The sequence below is a fragment of the Maniola jurtina genome, chromosome 2 (genome assembly GCF_905333055.1).
Source record: "Maniola jurtina chromosome 2, ilManJurt1.1, whole genome shotgun sequence".
NCBI lineage: Eukaryota > Metazoa > Arthropoda > Insecta > Lepidoptera > Nymphalidae > Maniola > Maniola jurtina.
The window spans coordinates 15,213,917-15,225,673 of record NC_060030.1 but is presented as its reverse complement, the minus strand read 5'-3'; the positions used below and the strand labels follow the sequence as shown (position 1 = coordinate 15,225,673).

Here is an 11,757-nt window from a genome sequence, read left to right as displayed (position 1 = left end):
TGAAATACTTTTAAGTCTTTTATGTGTGCGGTGCACACTTTGCCACCTTTTACCGCTTGTAGTAGGTATATTACTGGCGATTTTTGTTCGATTATTTTATGTGGGCCGGAGTACTTAGGGGCTAATTTTGCACAAAACTGCTTGTTTGCATTTGATAGCGTGTATTCCCTTTTTAGTACGAGTTCGTTTATTTGTGGTTTCCAGTTTCGTCTTGATTTATCATAATACTTTTTCTGTTGGGCTGATGCTAAATTTTGATTATTTCGTACTATCTCATAAATTTCTTCGAGTTTTTGGTTTTCTCTGAGCGCCGGGGTGGGAAATTGGTTGCCGTCCCGGAAATTTCGTAGTTCTCTTCCAAATAGTAGGAACGCCGGGGTGTATTTAGTCGTTTCGTGTACCGATGTGTTCAACGCCAAGTTGAACTCGCCTAGATACTCGTCCCATTTTTTATGGCTTTTTTCTATATATGCGGATATCATAGTTTCTAGTGTTCTATTTACTCGTTCGGTTGGATTGCACTGTGGGGTGTACGGTGCGGTAAATTTCTGTTCTATTTTATATTTTGTTAATGTGTCCTTAAAGACTTTACTGGTGAATATTCTCGCGTTGTCGCTGAGAAGTGTTTTAATTCCGCCATATCTATTTAATATGCATTCTTTGAGTGCGCATGCGACCGTGTTGGCGGTGGCCGTTCGTAAGGGTTTTATTTCAGACCATTTGGTGAACTTGTCGTGAAATACGATTATCCACTGGTATCCCTTTGACGAACGAGGTAGTGGGCCTATGAGGTCCGTTGTTACTACCTCCCATGGTTGTTCGGCGTTTTTTATATGCATGAGTCCTGGTTTTTTCTCTTGTGACGGCTTGTGTTTTTGACAGACTTCGCATTTGTTTACGTATTTCGCTACGTCTCTGAATATGCCTGGCCAATAATAGCGTTGAGCTACCTTGTTGAACGTTTTTGACGTTCCCAAATGGCCCGCGTCCGGTTCGTCGTGGTTTTGTTTGATAATATTTTCTTTTTCCGAGGTTCTCACGCATAGTTTCCACTCCGTAGTGGGGTCGAGTTTTCCTCCATATTTCGGATTAATCACTTTTTTATACAGTTTTCCGTCTTTTATACAATAATCGGGGTCCGACTCCGGATTTTTGCTTGTTATCTCCAATTTCTTTGTGTACCACTCTTTTTCTTCCGTTGTTGTGGTATATACGGGGTTTCTCGATAGTTCGTCTGCAATTACGTTTTGTTTTCCCGGTCTGTACACAATATCGAAGCTATATTGTTGTAGTTCTAGTGCCCACCTCGCTAGCCTGCCTGAAGGGTTTTTTAAGGTGTTTAGCCATTTGAGTGCTTGATGGTCTGTTATGATGGTGAAATGGTATCCTTCTAAAAATGGTCTCATTTTTCTTATACCCCATATCACCGCTAGACATTCTTTTTCCGTGGTTGTGTACCTGGTTTCCGGTGGTTGTAGTGTGCGGCTCGCGTACATTATAACCTTTTCTTTCCCTTCATTTCCCTGCATTAAAACGGCTCCTAGACCTGTATCGCTCGCGTCTGTTTGCAGTATGAATGGCTTGGAAAAGTCTGCTCGAGTTAGGATTGGATCTTCTATTAATAATGATTTTATTTTTTCAAAGTGTCGTTGCTGTTTTTCTCCCCAGTTAAATTTTGTGTCCTTTTTTAATAATTGTGCTAATGGTGAGGTTAATTCTGCGTAATTTGGAATAAACTTTCTGTACCACGATGTCATCCCTATGAATCGTTTTACATCTTTGATATTTTCTGGTGCCTTAAGTTGCTTTATTGCTTGAATTTTCCCTTCATTCATTTTGAGACCTTCTTTCGTTACCACGTGACCTAAGTATTCTACTTGATGTCGGGCGAATTCGCACTTTTCTTTGTTTATTCTAAGGCCTGCTTCCCGTATTCTTTTAAATATGTCCCTCAAGTGAATTATGTGTTCTTCGAACGTTTTGCTACAGACTATTATGTCGTCCAAGTATACGTATGCATTTGGTTCCAGTTCTGGTCCTATTACTCTGTCTAGTAGTCTCTGGAATGTTGCACCGCTCGAGTGTAGTCCAAATGGCATAACCTTGAATTGGAATAGGCCTCTTCCCGGCACTGTGAAAGCTGTAATTGGCTTGCTCGCTTCATTTAGTTTCACGTTCCAATATCCATTTTTCAGGTCGAATTTAGAGAAGTATTTCCCTTTATTTAATTTTTCCAAGGTGTCGTCTATTTGAGGTATTGGGTATGCATCCTTCTCGGTTATTTCATTTATCTTCCTGAAATCTATGCAGAATCTGTATTGACCATTTTCCTTCTTGGCCATTACTATCGGTGAGCTGTATGGGCTGCTAGACTTCTCAATGACTCCGTCAGCTAGCATCTTGTCCACGTGTTCATTAATCTTTTCTTGCATCTTAGGGTTTCTCGGATAATACCTTTGTTTGATTGGTTCTTTATGTTTCAATTTTATAGTGTGTTCCACCCATGTATTTCCTTTCGGACTTTTATCAGACTTTTCGAATTCTTCGTTGAGGAAGGTTTGCAGCTGTTTTTCTTGTTCGGCTGTTAAAGTATTTGTACTACTGGATTCTTTTTCTGGTTTTTCTGTGCTGATTTGTTCACATGTTGTTTCTTTCCACCCTATGGATAGCCCTATTCTTGTTAGCAAATCCATTCCCATGATCATTACTGTAGTTGCTGGTAAATATATGACTTGGTGTGTTAATTTCTTCCCATTTGCTTCTATGTTAATATTGATTACTTTATTTGTTTTTATTCGAGATCCGTCGGCTAATTTTATCGTGTTCTGCTTTTCTGTAATTCCTTTAATATTATCCTGAATTTGATCCATGATCTCTTTGTTTATATATGTGTTTGTTGACCCTGTGTCTACCAATGCCCTGAACCTTTTCCCGTATATCTTGACTTCTATAAACACTCTGTTATCTCCCTTATTCTGGGCGTCTGCCGTGTATGCTTGTGGTTTCCTTCTGTAGTTGGCCTCGCCTGTTTTCTTACAGCAGTCCCGTGTCAGTTTCCCCATCAACCCGCATCTGCTACAGAAAATTACTTGTTGGTTTTTGCATTCCCGTGTTGTGTGGTTTCTCTTGCCGCACTTCCAACAACAAGATTGTGGATCATAATTTGCGTGTATTTGTTTTCTTTCTGTCTTGTGGTCTTCGGGTTTTAGGGTTCCGGTGGGTTTTTCTATGGGATTTGGCGTGTTTTCTTTCCGTTGGTACATTGGTTTTCTTGTTGTTTCTCTGAACCGGTCTGTATTTATTTTTTCGTAGTCGCCTGCTAGCTGTATTAGTTCTGCAGTTGTACTAAAATCTTTTCTTTTTATATAGTATTGATAGTTTGGTTTCATATTATCGTAGATTCTTTCTAACTGTTGTTCTGGGGTTAATTTCCCATATCTTCTCAATAAAGTTTGCATGTCGGTTAGATACTGTATGAAATTTTCTCGGAATTGTTGCCTCCTGTTTATAATCGTTTCTAGAAGATTTTTCTCATAGTTTCTTGGATAGTAGAATAATTTGAAGTTATCTGTAAAGTCTTCCCAAGTTTTCCATCCTTGGTTATTATTTCTATACCATAATGAGGCTTTACCCGTTAGACATCTCGGAATCACATGTATTATTTTGTTTTTGTTGACGCCTAATGTTTCGGCTAGTTCTTCTATGCGCTCTAGAAATTCTACGGCGTCGCCTGTTGTATCGAACTGTATCTTCCATCGAGAAATGGCCTTGTCGAATTCCTTCGTTTCGTTTTCGTTCGACATTGTATTGTTATGTATTATTTTGTCTTCCTCTTTGATTATTTGGGCTAGTTGTTTGCGTAATTCGTCGACCGTACTTGTGGCCGCGATTTGTATACTTCTCTTTTCTAATTCGGCGCTTAGTTCTTGTTTATTTAGTGTATAAATCCAAGCCGTGGGCATTGCCGTGTTCGGTTGATTTATTTAGGTTTTGTTTCCGCGGATGATTAGATTATTTAACGGATTGTCGCGTTTACGATTCCTAGTTCAAAACGAATTGATGTAGGATTGCGACTAATATCGGATCGATGTCGGAACGAACGTGTCGTATCGGTGTCGGATCTGAATCGGATCGCTGCGTCTAATGTTCCCTTTTTAGATAAGCGACGAAATTTATTTCAGTAGGTACAGTAAAATTGTTTATGGTGGATACGGATGTCTTTTAAGTTCGGTTCTTATGCGTTCCCCTCTCGTTTATTTCATACGGTTAATTATTGGTTATTTTCTGTGTCTTCTAGTGTGCTAGTTATTTTATATTCCGGCGATGAGATGTTTCTCCTTTGGCTTGGTGGCTAAGGATTAACATCTATTTCGCGTTGTTTTTTATGTGTGGTTTTTCTATCTGGTGTGGTACTTTTGTACGCGGATCGGATATTCACTCTCACAGTTCGAGCAGCGATGGGGATCACACCGACATGTGAGGGTTTATATCCGTTTTATTTCAAGATGTTCGATTTTGTACTTGTGTAAGCTACACACGGGTCAGATATTCACTCTCACAATTCGAGCAGCGATGGAGATCACACCGACATGTGAGGGTTTGTATCTGTTTTATTTCGTAAAATATGCGGGTGTAACTTTGTCAAGTTCCCTATGCTTCGGTACGGATTTTTATACTTTACGGACGCGGCGCGAGTTTCTTTACGCGGCGCGGGTTTTAAACGGACGGATAAATGGGTTTTTTCGTTGGGCGCCAATGTAACGTAGCAAGGAGGCTGGGGTGTGCAACGTCCTTACTACGTACATAAAGGATAGGGAACCCTGCCTGACTTGTCAGCTAAGAAAAACAATGATCACACACAAACCGTTATCTATTTATTTACGTCTAAATCTTATATCTACTGTACATTGAGTTTTACTGACCGCTGCTATTTACAACACAAGATACATCTACCCTTCGCGGAGGGTTTCACAACGACGCGGGCAATTCGGGTCGGACTATAGACGGGGTTGCACGGGCGATCTATGTCGGTACGTAACGAGGATCGTTTTATGGACGGAGACCGGAGGAGGGGTGAACGCGCGGGCGGGACGTGCGGTATTGTTGTGCCACCAAGCAGAGGGCCTGGTTGCTTTCAACGCTACCTGTGTCGCTGGACTCCTTCCCCCAGATCGAGCAGCGATGTTAAAGATCACACCGACCTATGCGGGGCGAAGAAGCCGAGCGACTCCCTTGATCTGGCGGCTGCTGCCGTATTTATACACTGGGGAATGGGCGGAGCCTAACCGGTGGCGTGATCAACGCGCGGCAGTCGCGGAGCTTGCTGATTGGCCGGTCGGGTTGCTGAGCCGATCACGCGTTGCTGTCGTGGAAGATTCTCGATGCTTCTACGCCGGCCGGCATGTAGGCTGTTTGTGACTCATCGTCACAAGTTTAAATATCAATAAGGACTAAATCATAGTAGTTTAGATTTTAGACGAAAGTATTTTTTTATTCGGTATAGTAAAATTGTAGTTACACGCTTTTTGGTAGTTATAGATGTCAAAAATTTGCAATAGCTGATTTTGTTTTTGTAAATGTTTATAATAATATAAGAACAAATTAAACGTCTTGAAAATTGAATAGTAAAATGTTATTTTTTTATATTTACATGACACTTAAATGATTTTCTTTTAGATATACCTTACTATTGTGGGAAAATACGGCGAAATCACCGAAGAAGGTAAGTTTTAAAGGCCCATAACAGTATATTTGACGTCGGAACATCAATAGCTCATCTCCTCCTAATTTTATAGCTCTTAGGGTCCGTTGTAACGTAGGCTTTACGATAGGGTACGGTATAGAGCTTCTACAATACCGTTTACCGTTTACTTTGTAATTTTTGATAGACCCCATATTTTACAAGTGTAAATTAAAAATTTATAACACCCCCGACATGTGAAGGTTACAGTAACTAGAAAAGAGCTGATAACTTTCAAACGGCTGAACCGGTTTTCTTGGATTATAGCTAAAACACTCTCGATCAAGCCACCTTTGAAACAAAAAAACTAAATTAAAATCGATTCATTAGTTTAGGAGCTACGATGTAACAGACAGATACACAGATACACAAATACACAGATACACATGTCAAACTTATAACACCCCTCTTTTTGGATCGGGGGTTAAAAATAATAAAATCTTGTATGTTACACACATCGATGTTTTTTTTTGAAAGGTTTTTATAATACACTAGATGATGCCAGCAACTTTGCCCGTGTGGATTTAGGTTTTCAAATATTCTTAGAATATATTTTTTTTTTATTAATTAAAACATTTATTTAACAAACACAATAAAAATAACAAAATAAGAGTAAAATAATAAATGCGCCTGCGGGACACTATCTTAGTGAACAGACTATAGGTATCCTCATATCGAAATAATATTATTAGGAACAATATCGCACCGCGCACGTAAAATGAACTTTATTTAGCCCGTAGATTTGAAATGCGCATCAATATGAGTGCTTCGTGCCTCGACTGGAAATCGTTCGCAGGTAGGTATCTGACGTCAGTGGGAAAAATCCAATTGCCAGGATGCACGCAATTTCAATCATGATTTTTCGATTTCGTCGCCAAAGTTGGAAAACTAGTATCTAAATTGGAATAGGTCGTAGGTAGGTAGTAGAAGGTTAAGTGTCTACAAGTTGTGTGTGCAGTGTGTAGCTTTTTTTAGCAAGGTTCTCAATAAAATGTACCTAGATAAAGTACCAATAAAAGACTAGACAAAAGCCAATTGAAATGAAATTAATTTATTTACATGCCACTTGTATATAACTTCATATACTTACTTATAACTTGTGCCACTTATGATTAATTATTAGGAATGTCAAGGCTCTACCACCGGTTCGGCAAACAGATTCTAGGTCTTAGGAGGCGCAAGCTGAACAGATTTTAATCGAAGTTGCCCTATAAATAGTCTTATCAGAAATGAAGAGATTCATAAAAGAATCAAATTAGGTAACTTTAGTACTTAACCTACTTTGATTTTACGCTAGGTATGTCAGTTATGTAGGTACCTAATAGGTACCTACATAACTTACCTACTACCTACCTAACTGACATAACTCACGGATTGCCAAGCCGAAGTGGCAATGGGGAGGCAGGACACAATTCATAATATCTAGTTCGAACTTCAAAGAACTGATGGATGTACGGTTCCAAGGTGTTGAAAAGACGACCTCGCTCGAAATGCAACGTTGGCAGACACGATTCTCTGCTAGTAGGTGGACGGACTACATCCAGCGTTGCCAGAATGTTACTTTTGTAACATTTTACGTTACTTTTGACCCCCTCATGTTTCCTCCATGTTACACGACTCAAAATGTTACTTTACGTTACTTTTAGGACTTCATAAAAATATTCAAATTTTTCCCAGCAAACCAAAAATAATCGTGAAACGGAACGCATCCAAAACAGTTTTCATTTGTCGTAATTGACCCATTCGTTAGTTTATTTCACTTTCTCTAAGTTATTGGTCTAAGTTCACTTTGTTTTGTAATTACTCTGTGATTAAAAACGTGTTTTGTTTGTTTTTCTCTGTGACTCAACTTTGTTTTGGATAATAAAGTTATTCGTTGCGGGGTAGTGATATTGTAGTTATGTATCTAAGTACAAAAAAAAAATTGTATCTTTATTTCGTCAAAATTCGAAAGTGATTGGTTTGTTCGTTATCCTTATCGACTGTGTATATGTGTTGCTAACACTACTTGCTTGGTAAGTAAACGTTGTATACAATGTAGTTTTAAGTAAATAAGTAAGTAGTTAACTAATTAGGGAATCAGTAATGCAAAAACAAAGTCATAGTATTTGCAACTGAAAGCAGTTCGTTTTTGTATTGACTGTCATTTTATTATTAAGTCACATTAGTTTCCAGAAGTTCATTTAGCTATTTACTACTTAGGTAGTTATTGTTGTAGGTAACTTCGGTTTTCTTTACAGGAATGAGAGCGAGCTGAGTAGATACCGGCCGGCGTAACTTAAAATTTGAGTTTTGCTATCGAATCTATCGATCTCTTTGCTGAGACCAAGGTAAGTAGTTAGGTACCTACCTAGTATTGTTCAGTTAACAAAACGAATTTGAAATTCCCGCGTAATTTTCTTCACTGCGTACCTACCTAGTGCGTTTTTTTTTTATTCTCTCGTCTAGCTTTACAAAGATTAGCCATTGTCAAGTTTGTAGATATTTTCAAGTTAGGGAAACTATATAAGTAAGGACTTCGTCTGTGCCGGCGCTCGCCGACATACGCACGGCGCCCCTTTAGAGCGCTTCCCAGTTAGTTCCAGCATGGTTCTAGCACCAAGAACGCCAGTGAAACACAAAAACCAGCCACTTTAAACAAAAAAAAAAACGCTCCAAAAAGGCACCACACGCGCGCCATGAAACGCTACACAGACAAAGTCCACCTAGTGCGTAGCCTCTCAAACTCAAACAGTCCTGTGTTGCCAGATCGCCCGATATAAGACGATTTTAATCTTTTTAACCTCCGATCCAAAAAGAGGGGTGTTATAAGTTTGACGTGTGTATCTGTGTATCTGTCTATGGCATCGTAGCTCTCAAACTAATGAACCGATTTTAATTTAGTTTTTTTGTTTGAAAGGTGGCTTGATGGAGAGTGTTCTTAGCTATAATCAAAGAAAATCAGTTCAGCCGTTTGAAAGTTATCAGCTCTTTTCTAGTTAATGTAACCTTCACTTGTCGGGGTGATATAAATTTTTAATTTACACTTGTATTATAAATTGATTACCTAACAAAATAAGTTATAGCTATTCAAAGACATTTTTAGATCCGTTGGTATATTATTATTTTACATATTGATTTGTTTTTCTTTTTCAGGATCAGCAGTCAATTTATTCAATCAACAATTATTATTACGATTCTTTTTGAGCTTAACTAATGGGACAAGAAAACTGTTTAAATTTTTGTATAATAAAGTGCCATATTAACCTGTGTGTACCTTATTACTTTTATTTTCCACGAAAAATAAGGAAATGTTACTTTTCTCGTGAAAATGTTACATTTTGAGATGTCTCGTGTTACAATTGACTATCTGCCACTGGCAACACTGACTACATCAGAGTCACAGGGAACCGGCAACTGCTCTGGATAGCGAGGTGTGGAAATCCTTGCAAGAGACAATTTAATTAACTATATTACTAATGTCGGGACTTGCGGCAAGGTTTTATTATACACCAACGTATAACATATTGCAACTTGCAACTCATGCTGGGCAATTATGGGCATTAGTGTGTTCTGTAATGGTTCTATATTATTATTATTAAAAAAAGCTCTAGCCACTGCCATCTAGTGGGGAATAGCGAAACCACCACGCACTGCCACAGATACGAGACCATCTATGGGCGCTCTATAAGCTTATAAATAGTTATAGAGACTATAAACCTCGGCAACGATTTACATATTTTGAACGCGCCGTAATCTATCGCATGTTTTCTCTGTGGAAGGCAAATTAGTTCTATATTGTCTTTGTCACACCACAGTAAAAAAATTGAAGTTGGTACTCTAACCATCGCTTTTATAGTTGCGTTTTCAGCTTTATCATGGCTAAAATGCTGTTATAATTTATAAGTATAGAATACGTACGTGCCTCAACTATTATTAAAAATACGTGAAGTGCAAAGACAATTTGATATTTTAAACAAATTATATGAATAGGTACCTGCTTTTTGACAAATTGCGCTAGACCGCATAAATAAAATGGCAGCCCTACCACGTAGAATAATCAAAGAGACACAGCGATTGATGCAGGAACCCGTGCCGGGAATCAGCGCGGTGCCCAGCGAGAACAACGCGCGCTACTTCCACGTTATCGTCACCGGCCCGGAGGACTCGCCGTTCGAAGGAGGACTATTCAAATTAGAACTATTTCTGCCAGAGGACTATCCTATGTCAGCGCCGAAGGTTAGGTTTATCACTAAAATTTACCATCCGAACATAGACCGGCTAGGCCGCATATGCCTCGACATCCTGAAAGACAAATGGAGCCCCGCGCTGCAGATCCGCACCGTGCTGCTGAGCATTCAGGCGCTGCTGTCGGCGCCGAACCCCGACGACCCGCTGGCCAACGACGTCGCGGAGCTGTGGAAAGTGAACGAGAGCGAAGCCATCCGAAACGCGAAGGAGTGGACCCGGAGATACGCCATGGACAACTGAGCGCGGCGGCGCGCCCGAGCCCCCCACGCGCTGCACCAAGTGGACGAAACTAACATATATATCATGATTTTAAGAGTGCAAGTTATGTTTCACTACCTAGATCGAGTAACTTGTGAAGAGACAATTGTGGACAAATTTTTATTATCGGCGGAGGCCGGCCTCCAGGCGCCGCCCCGCGCCCCGTAGCCTCGCCCCCGTGTCTCCGAGTAGTCCGGCAAGCCCACAGGTTATCCTTTACCCTATCACATGTAGCTTGGTTATGATATTAGGTACGCATATTTTTTTACTATAATTATTAAAATAGCTAAATATAAAATTCCTGAAACCCTATTGTATATATTTTAATAGTTGAACAAATTTGGTTAATTTTATACAAAGGATAGTGTGTGGTCACAGAGTTCGATGCCTTTGTATATCTAATCTGCGTGCAAGTGCAACTATGAAATATCAGTTTTTGATCTCTGCCGATACTGATTTTTGTTTTGTCATAGTTGAATTGAATATCAAGTAATTTATTTTCCAGTGACTATCTGCATAAAATAATTTAAAAATGAATCTTATGTACTATTTACATCTTGTATAAAAGGTTATCATTAAATTGTATTTATGTACATTTGATTTGGCTTTGTGAGAAACTTGAAAATACATAATAAACAAACGCTAATCTTTATTTTATTTTCTATCCTGATAGGTTATCACTGTATTACATTGTTTCACTGAAACCACTTGTCAGGTGGGAGGACAACAGTTGATGTAAAAATCAAGGAATTTGACGTTCTGCAATCTGCACCTTACCTCTTGTATCAGCCAGGGGTACCTATAAGCACTTAGAATAATAACAAAAAGGTTTTATTTCAGAACAATCCTAAAACACACAATTTTGTAAGAATTGTAGTGAAATTGATTCATTTCCTGCAGACTTCAGCACCAAAGTGACTAATAAAGCCTGTCTATGTAGGAGATTGTTATGGTGTTTCTTATTCTTTGAGAGTATGTACTATGCAGGTTTTGACACCCTGTATTGCTTTGACTGTCTGTAATTGCCACCACTTTTACAGTTCCTTGTCAATACTATGGTAATTATATAATTATATGGTATGGTATAATATTATGGTGTTTTGTCATACTATTAGTCCACCATGTGTGTCATGCGATGCACTTCTTAGTGATCCATTTTTGTCCTCTGCAGACAGAAAGGTCGTCCCTTGTCAATGCAAGCCAATAGTGTCAGTCAACTGAGGTGATCATTACCATCACTATTGTCTCTATTATTTGCAGCTGTGTGCAAGGAATAGAGAATTGGGATTGTATCAGTGTGATACAACTTCTGTACTAACCCCAGGATCCTTTGGTTAGGATTCAAGGTGACATAAAAAGTAACTACCTATTGCGTATGTTGGTATTCTTTTGAAAATAAAATAACTACTCATTATAATGTAATGGTGATTGTTTCAGACATAGAACTAAAGTAACTTAATCTAAAGATTTGTAAAACTGCATAATTTCAGTTATACATGTCTTATGAGTTTTAAATCCTAATACAAAAT

The 11,757-nt window shown here is 38.9% G+C and overlaps 1 protein-coding gene across 1 annotated transcript; it reads left to right on the top strand.

The window, feature by feature from the left end:
- The first annotated feature begins 9,516 nt into the window (after positions 1 to 9,516).
- On the top strand, positions 9,517 to 10,874 carry LOC123872085 (ubiquitin-conjugating enzyme E2 N). The gene has a single exon (XM_045916216.1). It carries the CDS (start codon positions 9,755 to 9,757, stop codon positions 10,208 to 10,210), a length of 456 nt encoding a protein of 151 aa, XP_045772172.1. The 5' UTR covers positions 9,517 to 9,754; the 3' UTR covers positions 10,211 to 10,874.
- The last annotated feature ends 883 nt before the right edge of the window (positions 10,875 to 11,757 follow it).

Bases quoted from the DNA above. Each gene is read 5' to 3' on its own strand.
- LOC123872085 (XM_045916216.1), top strand. From the start codon at position 9,755: ATGGCAGCCCTACCACGTAGAATAATCAAAGAGACACAGCGATTGATG.